Source organism: Brachyhypopomus gauderio, chromosome 3 (assembly GCF_052324685.1).
Source record: "Brachyhypopomus gauderio isolate BG-103 chromosome 3, BGAUD_0.2, whole genome shotgun sequence".
NCBI classification, from domain to species: domain Eukaryota; kingdom Metazoa; phylum Chordata; class Actinopteri; order Gymnotiformes; family Hypopomidae; genus Brachyhypopomus; species Brachyhypopomus gauderio.
In genome coordinates this window covers 35,100,045-35,116,841 of record NC_135213.1, presented here as the reverse complement: position 1 = coordinate 35,116,841, position 16,797 = coordinate 35,100,045, and the positions used below count along the sequence as shown (strand labels likewise).

General features: G+C 49.4%; 1 protein-coding gene across 2 annotated transcripts in view; it reads left to right on the top strand.

The window, feature by feature from the left end:
* The window catches only part of znrf3 (zinc and ring finger 3), a 39,832-nt gene that overhangs the window by 12,040 nt on the left and 10,995 nt on the right, over positions 1-16,797 (top strand). Inside the window, exons 1-2 of one of the 2 annotated variants that reach the window (XM_076997889.1) lie at positions 7,799-8,658; positions 9,434-9,556. In XM_076997889.1, the coding sequence (XP_076854004.1) occupies positions 9,434-9,556 (123 nt within the window). In that variant the 5' untranslated portion in view covers positions 7,799-8,658. Of the gene's footprint in view, positions 1-7,798; positions 8,659-9,433; positions 9,557-16,797 lie in introns of those variants that run through there. The other variant, XM_076997888.1, reaches the window with a different exon arrangement.

The window sequence follows — 16,797 nt, the reverse complement described above, 5'->3', positions numbered from 1 at the left end:
AAAAACCCCATCACTGTGGCCAGTAGGAGTTTGAGCTTGTAGACATGATCTCTGTTACGACTACTCTAGGCTATAGCCCTAACAGAGAATGAGTAATGATATGGAAAAGAGGGAGTGAGATGGATATGAATGAAATGACGAATTTATTCAATGTATGGCCAAGGGATGTAACTCCAGGACACGACACAATGCTCAAAATAACAAACAAAAACGTCTCTAACCAAAATAATATCAACTACCTAACCTACTGTGATTTAAAGAAACGAAAGTAAATAACAATAACCTACCCTAACTACCTATGACAAAACAAAGAGAACGGTTTAACCAAAAGAGCGTCGTGTCCTTTCTTCCCGTCTGGGCCGAATTAACAAGCAGGATTTTTATATTACACACTATTTACATATACTGTATATACACATAAATTATATACATAAACACATACAATATATACACCAGCTACCAAGACCAAAAGGGGCAAATCCAAACTCAAGTACAGGGACGAAATAATTCAAAGTCAAATACCAGAAAATCAACCAAACAATCGAACGAACTCTACAACACACCACACGCCAATCGGGAGAATAATCTCTTCGTCTTGCTGATTTGATGGTCTTTTAAAGGCGGGACTGTGGGTCTTGGGCGGTGGACAGCCAATCCACAACAACCAGGAAGCGAATGACATACACGGTGGGAGGAGACACACATCTGGACCTGTAACGGCAGACACGAACACCACAAACGACCACCAGTGGTCGTAACACACCCCCCCTAAAAAAAGACAATAAATACCACACAAAACAGCACAACAACACATTCAAGCATACGTTCTAGACAAACAGTCTGCCACAACATTATCAGAGCCCTTTTTGTGTCGGATGGACAAGTTGAAGCTCTGACATATCAACGCCCAACGCATAAGGCGTCGGTTCGAATTGGACATGCGGTGTAGAAACACTAAGGGGTTATGATCTGTGTATGCAACAATGGGAAAGCCTGAGGAGGTTAAGTAAATCTCAAAATGCTGGAGTGCCAGCAACAGCGTAAGGGCCTCCTTTTCTATGGTGCTGTAATTCAACTGGTGTTTATTGAACTTGGAGGAATAATACGCGACAGGGTGATCCATTCCTGTCTCATCTGTCTGTAAGAGTACAGCACCACAGCCAGCATCACTAGCATCCACCTCTAAGGTGAACGGGGTTTTGAAATCCGGAGCAGCCAACACAGGGGACGAACAGAGAAGGGTCTTAGCTGCTTCAAATGCAGCTTGACACGAAGGTGACCATACAAACTGAGAGGATCCACGCAGGAGGTTTGTTAAGGGCAACACGACATTCGAAAAATTCTTACAAAAGCTGCGGTAATAACCTATCATGCCCAAAAACCGTCGGAGCTCTCTCTTCGTGGTAGGGACGGGAAATGCTGCTATGGCATCAACTTTAGTGTCCACCGGACGAACGACACCACAACCAACCTGTTTACCTAGATAGGTGACAGTGGCGTGGCCGAATTCACATTTCGCTAGGTTAAGCGTAAGTTGAGCCCCCCTGAGTCGTGTGAACACCTGTCGTAGAGTACAGAGATGCTCTTCCCACGTCTCTGCATACACCACCACGTCATCTAGGTAGGCATCACATCCTTTCACATTAGCTAAAACAATGTTCATAAGCCGCTGGAAAGTAGCAGGAGCGTTGCGCAATCCAAACGGCATAACCTCGTACTGGAGGAACACATCCGGGGTTGCAAAGGCAGAAATCTCTGCGGCACGGTCCGTTAAGGGAACCTGCCAGTATCCTTTTAACAGATCCAATTTCGACACAAACCTGGCTTTTCCTATACGGTCGATACAGTATAATGATACGAATGATCATGTCGAGCGAATAAACTGCTGCTGGTTTATTTCTTGTCTTCGGTGATGATTCTTTAACCCTCCCGTGTAATCACACATCGTTTTGCCCCCTAGTGGTGACCTCAAGGTTCAGCCATGTCAAGTTGTTGCATGTGATACTGTGTTAGCATCGCTGATGCAAATAAGTGTAGACATTATCTCTGAAGAAATTAATCAATACTACGTAATTGTATTATATGTGTGAAGTGAGCTTTTTCCTAAATGTTGCTGTGAAGGTAACATGCTAAGCGAGTGGTAAGTGAAGGCTTTAGGGAGGTATTGGGGGTATATTTGGGGGTATATTTCAGCTGCTCCTTACTTCCTTGTGCTCCCACTTGCTTTTTGGGGCTGTGTTGTCGGGGCAACGGTGTCCTGCGAGGGTCGTCATGCCAACCTTGCACCACTCGTCTCTGCTTCTGGTTCCGGTCACGGACGTGTGGACGTAGCACTTCCTGTTCTGAATTGCTTCCAAATAGCTTCCGCCTCCCCCGTGCCACGCTTCCATACTCCTCCCTCGAGGAATAGACCCGACAGGTCCGACTCTCTCCTCTCTCCCTGTCCGCGCCCCGCCTCTAGGAAATGGCTTTGCTTTGTTTCCTGTAGAAAATTGCCAGCCAGAGTGGCAGTATAGTCCCTGGGGCGAGGGTTTCCTTCAGGTCCTCTTGAAAGGTGATAGTGGTGCTATTCAAAGCAAGAGCCTGAAGAAGAAAAAGAAGCAGGAGGTCTCAGCAGGTGGCGAGGGAGCCCTGCTGGGGGGGGGGGGGGGGGGGGGGGGGGGGGGGGGGGGTCAACCCACCACCTCTTCTGTTGCCCCTTGTCCCCTGAGCGTCTGGATCATGTGACAGAAGTCATTACATCTATGGAAATGTATGCTGCAGTGTGGTATGCTGCAGTTCTTTGATGTAGAACTTAAGGAAAGTAGACATGATTGCTTTATTCCACTCGGTACGTCGCCCAGACGTGGCGAGAGGCTTCTTGTGAACTTCTGCTTGGCCTCACGGCCTGGAAGTGGAGAACTGGAGAAGCACTGTTCACAAAGGGCGGCGTTTCACAATGAAGGTGAGGTTTAGGCTGATGAAACCCAACTCGCAGTGCGGGAGGGTTTTTTTTTTTCCCCCCAGGTCTTGGCAAAGGGGGAAACTGGAAATGTAGGATGCCCTGCACCTGGCTTTGTGGAGAGCTGGTCTGAATTGGTTGGAGGTGGTGCCTCACCTCCACCTTGGTCTACAAGAGCGTCATTTTCCATAACCACAAATTTTTAACCTCCATTATCCAGCCTGAATTTTTTATCTCTGTAACTGGAGATTGTCTGAGGCCAGAGGATGAAGCTTTTTAAAGGTTCCTCTGGTGATTGGTTGGAAGATATTCAACCCTTTTCCTAGTTGGGTTGGCAGAGGGGTCGTGATTTGTCTGTTTGACAGGTGGTCTTGGCATACCGACCCTTCATTGAGGTCCCCTGGTGGGCGTGTGGCTGTGTGACCTGGGTGTGCTATGTTCCGGTTAAGCTTTTGAAAGCTGAGCCACCTGTTCTGTGGTAAAGAGAAGAGGGGTGGGGATGGGTTTGGTGTGTGGGTGGGGATGGGTTTGGTGTGTGGGTGGGGATGGGTTTGGTGTGTGGGTGGGGATGGGTTTGGTGTGTGGGTGGGGATGGGTTCGGTGTGGGTGGGGATGGGTTCGGTGTGGGCGGGGTTGTAGGGGAACAGATCGATACTTTGTTAGTCTACCTTGTGGGACCCGAGATTCTCTTAAAAGAAATCATCTCGAGCCAGAAATCTATTCTTGATGGGATTGACTTTTGAAGATTTACAGCTTTGCTTGCACGTTTGACACATTTAGTTTGTACTTAACATATTTTTCTGCTCGTATTCCTCTTTCAGTCAAAATGTTGTCATGGATACCGCTATTGCATTGTAACCTTTTCTTCATCCCCACGGTTTGCATGACCTCGTCATCGTCTCCGTGCCGGCGCTGACACGGGGTTGTTTGTGCAGTTGTGCGTCTGGCAGAAGGTCGCTGGGCTCGTGTGCGGGGATGGAAAAGGGTGAAGGGTATGAGTGGAATGGCGGTGACCTTTCTGAGATGGAGTCCACCCAAACGTCCTTGTGCACGCTAGGCCATGTGGGCTCATCTTCGGCATTTACAACTGCGCTTGCCAAGGAGACGTTGAGCATTCGGGACCAGGATGGGCTTAATGCAAATACTGGTGTAGGGTCCTGACGTGGGATATGTAGTTTCATCTAAAGCGAACACGTCACTCCATTGACATCTTAGAGTTTGAAATGTGGTTTGGATGGAAGTGCTAATGCAGCTAACATCAAATGAAATACGGTTTCGAATTCATTCTGCGTTTCTCATTGACTCAATTTTTCTTTCTTTTTTTTTTCTCTTCTTTCCCATGTTTTCCTTTGCTGGTGTTCTGCTGGGGCCCAGGTACCAGCACCTGTAGGGGCCGTTTGGTGTTCCTGGGGGCCTCTGCATGCTCCTTGCATTCCATGGGGGTGGGGAGCGGGGCAGGGTTGGCGGCTTGACCGCCATTCCACAACTCCTGGAGCAGTTGGAGCTTCGGCAAACTTCAAAGACAGTGAGGAAGTTGATGAGCTAGGCATCGACGTCTCGGATCCGGTGGCGTTCAGATTTAGCTGCCCGCTGAAGTTCAGGAATGGTTCTGGAGAAACTCCGCTGCTTTCGTTTGTCTTCCTCTGGCGTAAATCACGTGCTGGTGGTGGCCGCGTGCCCATGGTGTCTGAGGGAGCGAGTGGAGCGTGTCTCGAAGCTGTCCGTGTCCTGCCTGGCCAGTTGTTACTCTGTGTTTTTAAAGACTTATATGAACTTTAATATGACCTTTTTTTTTCATCATCTCATGATCATTTTTGTTTTCACGGTAATATTTTGGCTATAGGTCATTTTATGGTTTTGATTAGCGTTGTAACAGCTCTCGTTAGGTTCTGTTTCTCACCTGCGTCTCCGTGGTGCTCCACGTCATCTGTTTCTGACTCCCGGGGCGTTTTCGCACGTGAAGCGCGGCGTGAGCCAGAACGTTGGCGGTGTGAAGTAATGGCACGTATCCCCTCACTCTTCAGTCTCATTATCCCTCGCTGTCTTTTGTCCAGTAGTCGTGTTACACTCTTTGAAGTGCGCGGGAGAGGCGAACGTGACACCGTTTGGGGCTTTGGAGAGAGTCGTCTTCGTGCCATCCATGTTTAACGTCTCCACTCCTCGCGTGTTAATAGATTACCCAGCATTCCCCTCGGCCCACTGGTGCATATTTGAATATTTACATGATATTAAGTGTCTGCGCACGTCTAATACCTCACTGGCAGCGGTTGTTTGTTTGTGGGGTTACCATAGAGATGGCATGTGAAGGCAGTTTTGTGGGAGACACTAAAGGGGGTGGGGGGGGGGGGTGCTTGGGGGGGTTGGGGCTTCACAAGGCCGAGCGGTCTCAGTCCTGTCCGTATGCCAACTGCCTCCATGCAGGCCCTCCTGACGCGGAGTTGTGAGGGGAAACGCTCAAATTGGCGCTTGAATCTGCGCTTGGCCTGTTGGCACCCTGAAGCTTACCTCACTGTGTCGTCCGGGGACGAGGGCAGTCGTGGGGTTGCTTAGCTGTGCGTGATGCCCACACGGGTTTTGTGCTTTTCTGTGTATTGGCTCGTTTGGCTCTCGAGCAAATTTTGAGTTCTTAGGGTGTTTTGTTGTTTTTGGGCCAGGGTACAAGTTTTTGCAACTGTGGTTCCACTGTTTTTGTCTGCGGGACAAAGGAGAGGAAGTCGGTGCCATTGAAACGGGTCCGCACTCCTTTTTCTGAGATACTGTTACATGGTTGGAGCTGCCCCACCTGCACCGCTCACACAGCTGCTGCCTCGTAACTTTATCTCCACTCTCCTCACAGCAGTCGTCCCCTTTGAAGTTATTTCCAGAGCTTAGGAAACTAGAAGACACAGGCGATCTCAGCAAGGCTCCTCCGTCCTCTCTCTCTCTCTCTCTCTCTCTCTCTCTCTCTCTCTCTCTCTCTCTCTCTCTCTCTGTGTCTGTGTCTGTGTCTGTGAGTGTGTGTGGAATATTTAGGCGTAAACTCAGGACCCGTCTGGTTCCCATTCATTGCTTTGTCAGTTGTGGTTGAGGGACAGTGAGGGGTTGATGGTGTGGCACAGGTTTTGGTACCAGCAGTGAGGGGTGGGGTGGTGTTCTGTGAAGGTGGGGGTGTGAAAGTCAGGCTAGACACTGGGTGAGACAACAGTGTCTGTCGCGCTGTTCTCATAGACGCACCCGAGCGATGCCGCAGTTCCTCATGCGTCCACTGGGTGGCGATGGTGAATTCAAACTGTGGTGAAGGAAAGCCCCGCCCCTCACACCCTGACGTGTTAGGATCACGGGTCTGTGAGGAGCTCAATGGAGTTTCTCATGTATCTGGTGTACCATGATGCTCGGCTGCTGATGGACTAATCGGTGTGGACGCAGCTACTGGCTAGCCCATCAAACATGCTGAACGTGAGATGTTGGCTTAGCGTGGGGGCGAGGTGTTGGGTTAGCGCGTGGGGGCGAGGTGTTGGGCTAGCACGTGGGGGGGGGCGAGGTGTTGGGCTAGCGCGGGGGGGGCGCGAAGTGTTGGGCTAGCGCAGAGGGGGGTGAGGTGTTGGACTAGCATGGGGGGTGAGGGGTTGGGCTAGCATGGGGGGATGAGGTGTTGAGCTATGGCGTCCATCGTTTCATACCCATAGCTTCACCACAGTCTTTCATCAAATACTCCCCCAACTCTGCTGCTGGGACCGTTTGTTGTCCTAGGAACAACAACATTGTTTATCCAATAACTAGTTTATTGGTATTGGGCATTTTTCACTTAACTTTTTCATAACTGTAGTTCTTTAATAAAAAGTGTGAACACCAGAGTTCTGTTCAAAATATGGACGTGGCGGTATTTCATGAATACAGTCTTAATGATGCTGAATTGCTGGTGATGACTTTATTTCTAAACGTTTACATTTTAGAGTGAAATTGATGTATTAAAATGTATGTGCAATATTTAAATCAAGCAGGTGGCACCTTGAGGACAAAATTGTGTAATTTGAGGGGAAAATCCATCTCCCTTACTCATGGCCCTCACCTTGTGTGGGACAAACGGGTCCAGTCAACCTTCGAAATGTCAAGCATTTGGGTAAAAGTGGGTAGAAAATCATTGGAAATGTTGTAATGACATTCAGAGTTAAATCCTGTCTTGTCACTGTTGAATTAGATGCTATAAGTTATATGTTTGTAGTACTAATACTAATACAAGTAATAATAATGATAATAATTGTTATTATTATTTAATGGTTACCTTAATAGAAATGTGTTTGTTTAACAGACTTCTTGTGTCAAGTTGCATCATATCATGATAATGGTATCACGATACATATATGAGCGATACCTACTCGGGCGATACCTACTCGGGCGATACCTACTCAGGCGATACCTAGTCCTTTTTTAGTATGTTTGGCTCCAGCATTGATAATAAAGTGCTAAAACTAAAGGTCCTGATACAGGTGTAACTTGGTGTGTCTCATCATCCATTCTGTCTGGCACATCCCACTGAGTTTACCTGACTGTGGGCACGCAGCCTTTATAAACAAATACATGAACCTGACTGTGGTATTGGGACATGGGGAGAGTGTGTGTGTGGGGAGTGTGATAGAGCTCGGTGGTCTGTTTCTGTGGCCCGTTTGACTGGTGTGAGCGGTGCTGAATGGATTGGGGCAGGATTGCTGGGTGAACCAGGGTTGTTTTCCCGCTACTGTTTTGATCCCCTTGCGAACTCCAATCATGTCAGTGTTTCTTTTTGAACATGGCGGGGGGGGGGGGGGGGGGGGGGGTGTAGTGGCGGGGGGGAGGCAGGGCGGGGCGGGGGCGGAGCCGAGAGCGCAGGTGCACTCTGTGCGTTTCCTGTTTGTCTTTCTTAGACGCAGCAACAATCCGGAAATGAAGCAGCTGTTGTCACTGCAGTGAGGAAAAGCTGACCTTGCCTACCCAGTGGGAGGGTACACACATCACTTCCCCTTTAACCACACCGAGATGTTCCTCCGTGTCCCGCTACTCTGGTCTGCTGGTGTGCCACAACGACCTCTGGGCTGGTCTGTTTGCCTTCCTTTGGGTTCCTTGCGTGGTTTTCTGACTGGTCAGACAGAACCTGTGTGGTGAGTTGGTTTAGAAGGCCACACCTTCCTCATGCTGCTGGCCCGAGGACGTTCTTCTCTTCTTCTCTGGGATTTCCAGCTCATTTGAAGGAAGTTGAACTTTTCCACATAACCTTTTTGATTTTTTTTTTCCTCTCCCTGTGACAAACGCTTGGAGGTTTTGGTCTAAAAGTAACAACATTGTTCATTGTGTGTATTTGGGGTGGCAGAGCCCAGCTCTGAGAGTTCAGCTCTGGAGAACACGACACCAGAGGCAGCAGGCGTCTCTGTGCCAGGCCAGTGTTTGCAGACAGCAGGGCATGCTGGGTACTCTCACAGTGAGGTCTTCCAGCCAATCAGACGTCAGGTTTCTGAGTTCTTGTGCGGTGTCAGGCTTGTTCTAAGACTTGCGGAGTGTTTGTACAGGCTCGTGTGTGTGTGTGTGTGTGTGTGTGTGTGTGTGTGTGTGTGTGTACAGCGATGGAATTCCTCAGAGTTCAGGAGTTGAGTAGACTTGAACAGACAGCAGGTCAGCTTTTCAGAGGAAGTTGCAGAACTCTTAGTGTTGGTGTGAAGACCGAGAGCTGAACACAAGCATGGATCTGGAACATCTTTACACTGGAGGTCTATCTCTTATATTTGTTTAGATGTAATAAAAAATATTTTTTATAGCAACTCTTATTTTGAATTCTGTGTTAAAAGTGGGGGAGGGGACGATTAAAACTACACAGCCGATCTTAATCAGCCCTGCAGCCGAGCCATGACTCACGACGGGCCCGCCAGGCACTTTACGGCGTGTTTGAGTGATGCAGGTCTCCGTTTGATCGCGTGGTAAAGTCGATAACTCACAGGGCCATAAAACACTCTGAATGCTTGACCTCGGAACAACCCCTGTCAGCACTTATGTAAACAATGAGTCATCTTTGGCCCAGTTGTCTAAGCGTTTGATAAACATGAGCTGGTTCTGATGGACGCCTGCTTCAGTAGGTCGCCGTTCTCCGGAGCGCACCGATGGTGGCGCTGTTTTCCTGTCTCGGCCGATTATGACCGGCTGGGTTTGTGGGTGTGGCTTTACAGTCGTCCAGCTCTGATTGGTGGATGGCCAGGAAGTTCCCACATGCTGGAGTTTCTTTCATTCTCTGCTGGAGTCATTGCATAGCTATTTTATTAAGTAAATTTCTATTATAATGATTTATATTAATTTGCTTTTGTTGAACCTTTCAGGTGACGAGTCTTCCAGGGGCTGGTGGGGATGAGTCTGGTGTCTGGGACCATAGTGGAGTTTAAATCATCTCTCTCTCTCTCTCTCTCTCTCTCTCTCTCTCTCTCTCTCTCTCTCTCTCTCTCTCTCTCTCTCTCTCTCTCTCTCTCTCTCCATCTCTCTCCATCTCTCTCTCAGATGCATCCTCTCGGTCTGTGTAACAGTAATGATGAGGAGGATCTATACGAGTATGGCTGGGTGGGCGTGGTCAAACTGGAACAGCCCGAGCTCGACCCCAGCTGTCTCACTGTTCTGGGAAAGGTAAGTGTGTGTGTGTGTGTGTGTGTGTGTATACGCGTGCAGGGTGTATGAGGGGTTAGCTGAGGGGAGCATCTCTGTTTACACTACTGCTCTGTCAGCAGCACATGGAGGATTTAGGATGCGGTTGCCACTGGTAACCATATGTCCCCTCTTCTACTTTTCCTCACAGAGAGGATAGACGTTATTGAAAACAGATCTAGTGCTGCTAGTTCTCTCTCTCTCTCGCCCTCGCTCTCTGCTGAAAGGTCAAGTCAAGGGTAAAGGTCAGTCTAAGGTTCACATAAGGACTTGAGCCCCATTGAGTCCATCAAGAGGTTCTGTTCCTTTTCTCTAACGAGGAGAGCTGTCACTTAAATCGGTGACTCACCTACGGTGTGTGTGTGTGTGTGTGTGTGTGTGTGTGAGAGAGAGAGAGGAAGCACATGTCTCACTCACAGGTTGTGTAGAGGTGCCCCCCCCACCCATCTCTCATTCATTTCTGAAACCCCTGCTGTGGGAGGGTCTGTGATTACCCATGGTGGGTGGGTGGGTGGGTGTGGGTGGGTGTGTGTGTGTGTGTGTGTGTGTGTGTGTATGTGTGTGCGCGGTGCGCGTGTGCGCGTGCTTTGATCAGTGTAATTGTGCAAGGCGGTGTAAGGAGATACAGGTGTTTGGGTGAGCTCACACTACATTCTCCACTTTTGAGTAGACTTAATGGGGCAAGTCCCACCACACACCAGACAATCAGAGCCACACACACACACACACACACACAGAGTGGAGGCAGGGCTTTAACCTGCTGATTTTATCTCAGCGGAGTCCCCTTTGCTCTGTGTCAAAGGTTCACTCCCAGGAGGCGGAGCCTCGTCTTATTGGCCGCCTCCTGTTTTGCCCCCTCTCCCCTCCCCTCCCCCCTCCCTGCAAGTATGAAATCATTGCTTTGGAACCCGCTGAGTGGGTTGCCATGACCACTGGGAAGCTCCTTGTGTCATGTGTTTGTAAGTGAGCGGGTCCTGGTGGATTTACCCCGCCATTATTAAACTTCACAGCCCTCCATTTACACAGCAAAGAAAGGAGTCCATAGAGAGGCCCGGGAGGCCGGGAGGGAGGTGGAGGTGGGGAGCTGGAGGAGAACGCGGCCAGAGTCACGGCCTGGACTCGCCTTTAGTTCAAAGGGTTTAAAATAAAGTCCTCTCTGGGCGATCGTTTGGGTGAACACTGAGCAGGGAAACGAAATGTGAGTTTTTCAGCAGAGCCTTGAAGTTCTTCCAGCAGCCGTTTAAAACGCATGGGTGAGGTATCCAAGCCCACGCAGCCGATGGACTTCACTGAGGGTGGTGTGGTGAGAGGGGGATGGAGGGAGAGAGAGAGGGATGGAGCGGGGTGGTAGAGGGGGAGAGAGAGAGAGAGCAAGAGAGAGAGATGGAGGGGGTGGGAGAGAGAGAGAGGTATCTAGGGGGAGGGGGTTTGCAGAGGCGGTGGGGGTGGTGGTGTAGAGGGGTGGTGATGTAGAGGGGTGAGGGGGGTGGTGGTGTAGAGGGGTGAGGGGGTGGTGGTGTAGAGGGGTGAGGGGGTGGTGGTGTAGAGGGGTGAGGGGGGTGGTGGTGTAGAGGGGTGAGGGGGTGGTGATGTAGAGGGGTGAGGGGGGTGGTGGTGTAGAGGGGTGAGGGGGGTGGTGGTGTAGAGGGGTGAGGGGGTGATGGTGTAGAGGGGTGAGGGGGTGATGGTGTAGAGGGGTGAGGGGGTGGTGGTGTAGAGGGGTGAGGGGGTGGTGGTGTAGAGGGGTGAGGGGGTGGTGGTGTAGAGGGGTGAGGGGGTGGTGGTGTAGAGGGGTGAGTGGTGTAGCTGTGTGATGCTGCTGGGTTTCTGCCTTGGCTTTTCTTCCAGTTCTTTTGTCATTCCATCCCAGAATCCTAAGCTTCTTTTACCCTCCAGGTGTGTGTGTGAGTGAAGATCAGATCAGAAAGTGAGGGGGTGTGCACCAGAGGTGGGGACTCGAGTCACATGACTTGGACTCGAGTCAGACTCGAGTCATTAATATTAAGACTTTTGACTTGACTTGAAAAAATATTCAGAGACTTAGACTTGACTTGGACTTTTACACCAATAACTTGGGACTTGAATTGGACTTGAACCTGTTTACTTGCAAAGACTTGATTTTTTAACCCCAAATCTAAATTTTAAAACGCATATTAATATTTATAAAGTGCGCCCCATTAATTTCATTTCCGTCCTTCTGACGCAGACCGGTCCTCTGCTTTTCCACACTCTGTACGTTGTGTGTGTGTGTGTGTTGTGTGTGTGTGTGTGTGTGTGCATGAGCTGCAGCACAACCAATTGGCGAACGTAAATTTTTACCGGGCGGGGTGTAAAATGGACACAAATTAAGTATTATATCGCGATCGATCGATCGCCAGTGGTTGGTGCCAGAGCGAACTAGTAACTCATTGAATCATAGATGTGGATCAGAGGTAAATAAACTAGATTTTTTTCCGGCGTGAGAAATCGGATGTGTGGCGTGAGAGCGTGTGAAGCGTGTGTGTCTCACGCTCAATGCGTGAGGGTTGGCAACCCTGGGTTCTGTATCTGAACTCGGGGAAGAGAGCCTCTCTCTGTCACCATCATAATATCCAGTTCTATCTCAGCATGGATTGTGTATTTGAAGACATCTACGTCGAGAAAAAAATATATTGACAAAAGTGGAGCGAGTTTTCAGCTATGGGGACATCATTCATCGTGCACAAATGACATACAGACTTTTGGCCAGCAAATGCAATGCAGAATAGTTTACTGAAATGTCTAAAGTTGCAGATTCCTGTTAATTGTTCAGTTCTTATATTTGTTTGTCTTGTGTCACTCACACATTTTCTCCAAGAAACCAGATAAGAGAAGAGAGGGAAAATGCTGTTATGGTTCTTTGTATTGTACTGTGAAAATATCAGCACTTTTTATTTGAACATGGAGTTCTACTTATGACTTTTTCACAGAATATTTATTTCTGGAAAATTGTAGTTTAAAGTATGAATATTTTTGCAGCTAAGTTTAACAAATTGAACTGTGCAATAAAGAGGTGTAATTTTAATTTTTTTTTTATACTTCGTGTTTTCAATTGCACATGTTTTATCAAGATTTGAGGAGAATACAGATTTAAAAAAGAATTTACAATTTAAATTTATTTACATTTAAAATATACCTGCAACATTGGTAAAAAAAAAAAAAAAAAAAGACTCGAAAGGACTTGAAATTCCAAGTTTCAGACTTGGGACTTGACTTGACTGTTGCCTGTCTTGACTCGAGACTTGACTTGACTTGAGTGTCTTTGCTTGAGACTTGACTCGGGACTTGAGGTATAAAGACTTGGACTTACTTGAGACTTGCAAAACACTGACTTGGTCCCACCTCTGGTGTGCACTCCTGTGAACAGAGAGATAATAGTCTTGAGGGACAAGAGGAAATACTGCATGGAATGATGGAGGGGTGGAGTAAAGGTGGAGCTGGTAGGCCTACACCTGCTTATTGAGGAGTGAGATGAGACGCAGTGCTGAGGAATTCTGCCCCAGGTGTGGAGGGAGCGCGGGAATGAGGTAGAGTGAGAGTTCTGAGTGCGTGAGGGGGCACACAGGTGGAGGTGTGGGTGGAGTGTTGGTGCACCTGGTGTGAGTGTGAGCCCAGGGCTCCAGGCAGCAGTGCCGCTTGCGTTACCCCACCGTACTCCCGTCTCCAGGTTACGTTACCCCACCGTACTCCCGTCTCCGGGTTACGTTACCCCACCATACTCCCGTCTCCGGGTTACGTTACCCCACCGTACTCCCGTCTCCGGGTTACGTTACCCCACCGTACTCCCGTCTCCGGGTTACGTTACCCCACCGTACTCCCGTCTCCGGGTTACGTTACCCCACCGTACTCCCGTCTCCGGGTTACGTTACCCCACTGTACTCCCGTCTCCGGGTTACGTTACCCCACCGTACTCCCGTCTCCGGGTTACGTTACCCCACCGTACTCCCGTCTGCGGGTTACGTTACCCCACCGTACTCCCGTCTGCGGGTTACGTTACCCCACCGTACTCCCGTCTCCGGGTTACGTTATCCAACCGTACTCCCGTCTCCGGGTTACGTTGCCACACCGTACTCCCGTCTCCGGGTTACATTACCCCACCGTACTCCCGTCTCCGGGTTACGTTACCCCACCGTACTCCCGTCTCCGGGTTTCGTTACCCAACCGTACTCCCGTCTCTGGGTTACGTTACCCCACCGTACTCCTCCCGTCTCCGGGTTACGTTATCCAACCGTACTCCCGTCTCCGGGTTACGTTACCCCACCGTACTCCCGTCTCCGGGTTACGTTACCCCACCGTACTCCCGTCTCCGGGTTACGTTATCCAACCGTACTCCCGTCTCCGGGTTACGTTACCCCACCGGGATCCCGTATTTTTTTGTATTTTTTGTTTTTATTGACTTCCCATGTCTGAACTTCAAAGTGGGAAGCATATCTTAACTGAAGTAGAGTGGTGTGTGTGTGTGCGCGCGTCTGTGTGTGTATCTGTGTGTGTGTGTGCGTGCATGTGTGTACGTGTTTAGAAGTCTGTCCTGACCTTTTTTTGTGCTTCCACCTGCACCTGTTAATCTGTGTGTGTAGTGAGCTGGTTAGTTTGCACAGAGAGAAATGCAGCTCTCTCAAATGCACCCTCCCCTCCCAAACACACACACACACACACACACACACAGCGTCACATAATCTCCTCCCACTCCATCTCCTTACACACAAACACGCCCTGCCTCTTCAGAAGAATGTTGGATTACCGGAGTATGAAGACGGTACACACGCACGGTGCCACACCTGGTTCCCTCTCTGCTCTCCACAACCCCCACGTGGCCCAGTGACCCAGTCAGAGACCTGCGCTTAATAATCAGACCAGTCACTAATTGTCTAGTGGGGGGGTGAACTGTGGAGCACCGACAGATTAGGGAATTCAGAATTAGGATTAGGGAATTCTGTGGGGTAGAATCGTGCGGGTGGCTTATAAGCTTTTGATTAGTGCCTGTGTTCCCCCGCCCTGCCTGAACATGAGGAAGAGGGCGAGGTAGCTGATGAAGAGGAGATGTGAGGGAGGGGACCAGAAGTGCCCCCCCCCCGCCACCAGGAAGCAGTTCTGCAGAGAGACTCGGTGACCTTGTGTTGCCGTGGGTTCTGGCCCGCATGGGCGGCGCCGGTGCGTACGGAAGCCCGGAGGGTCGCGTCGTTCGCCCAGACGGATGGAGGTGGCACGGAAGGGAAGAGTGAGCCTCCCGAGGTCTTGAAGGCTTTTGTTTGGGTAGTAACAAACCATGTTTCCCCCTCCTGAGGGATGTGAGATTAACGCCCGCCCGCTTTACCACCAATCGCAGAGTCCAGTGTTTGGGAAAACACGTTTTTGCTGTGTTGGTAAACAGCATCTTGTTGCTAAAGCCCCGTGGAGGGCCTGTTTGTGTGGAGAAACCCAACCAAAAAGGCCGAGCAGGACGACTCTGAACGTGTCGGAGCGTGTGTGAGCCAGCCGCGTGTCCGTGTGAATCAACATGGCTCACTTTGTTGTGAGCGCTTGGGTCCGTCTGGGTGTCGCACGCGCTCCGTGGGTGTCGTTTCTCGACAGGTGGTCCTGTGTTGAGCAGCTTGGATAAACCACCAACGCTCTGAATGTCACGCGCCTGAGTGTTGACTGGCCTCATACACACTCCACGAAAACCCCTCTCTTTAGGAACTGTCAGTGGCCATAGCTACATTTATTCATGAGAATTTTAATATTAAAAAATATACATATAAAATAATATAAAACAACAATATAAATGTGCTGTCACATGGCACACACAGATCCCAAACACATCCTAAGCCTGAAATACGCTTCCAGAGAGGGTGGGTGTGTGTGTGTGTGTGTGTGTGTGTGTGTGTGTGTGTGTGTGTGTGTGTGTGTGTGTGTGTGTGTGTGTGTGTGTGTGTGTGTGTGTGTGTGTGTGTGTGTGTGTGTGTGTGTGTGTGGGGAGGGGGGGGGGAGTTTTATTATGCATGGGTTTATTATTAGATTATTAGTAGATCAGTAGCTACATTATTGGTTCTCATGGTGTTTTCTCTCTGAGGACTCTTTTACATACTCCTTTAGATTCTTTGTCGGGCTTGAAGGGGTTTTCTCCCACATCTTCCCCAAATTTTACCCAGTAAATGTGGTAAAACAGATTAATTTCAAGAACACTCCAGAACGATTTCTCTAGTTTATTCTTTTTTAATCATTTCTGGAATTGGACGTTAATCCAGAATGAGCCGTATTGCTCCTTACACATGGTGTCCGCTTTATAGAATATGACGTTGCAGGGTAAACGTGTAGTGCTGACTGTCTATTAATCTTTTAACCTTTCACCCCTTGTGACATTTGGGGAGAGCCTGTACCTGCTGTGCGCGAACACTAGGGGGCGTGTGTGAGCGCCATGAAGCTGTATGTTCTGTCAGTATTAAAATGGTTTTAAATTGTAACATGTCTGCCTAGTACCTGTTAAAATGTCAACATTGCGTCCTGGACCCAGAGGCCATATTAAACTCAAAGGGTTAACCATTATGAACCTCCCTTTCTCCCCTCCTTCTGTGTGTGTGTGTGTGTGTGTGTGTGTGTGTGTGTGTGTGTGTGTGTGTGTGTGTGTGTGTGTGTGTGTGTGTGTGTGTGCGCGCGCGTGCGTGCGTGTGTTCAGCTGAAGCTCAAGGTTTACAGTGCATTATCCTAGATCACATGGTCAGTTTAAATAAAAGTGTGAGGTAGTTGATGTGAGCGTTTCAGTGGCCTGTAGGGTTTGTGTGTGTGTGTGTGTGTGTGTGTGTGTGTGTGTGTGTGTGTGTGTGTGTGTGTGTGTGTGTGTGTGTGTGTGTACGTGCTTCTGCACACAGTAAGCACGTGAATGCTTGTGGAGGTTATGTTGCCTTTTTGACTTCTTGTTCTGAAGCGGCTGGACGCGCCGCTCGTCTGCCCCCGGGACTTGCCCCAGAACCCAGTGGGTCTGACGGCATGCACGAAGACCGGGGCGTTCGGAACCAGGCAGATCCGGCCCGCAGCTTCCGGGCCGCCTCTGGTTCCTGTGAGCGGAGGTCTTGGCCTGCTGTCAGACAAAAAAGGGAACGGGGCGGGGGGGGTTGTTTCTAACCACATGTAAAGACCTTCTAAAGCAGGAAAGTACGACTTTATCTTAGAATAAACGTGCAGGCCAGGAGACAACGTGGAATTACACCCCACCAGGCAAGCAGCTC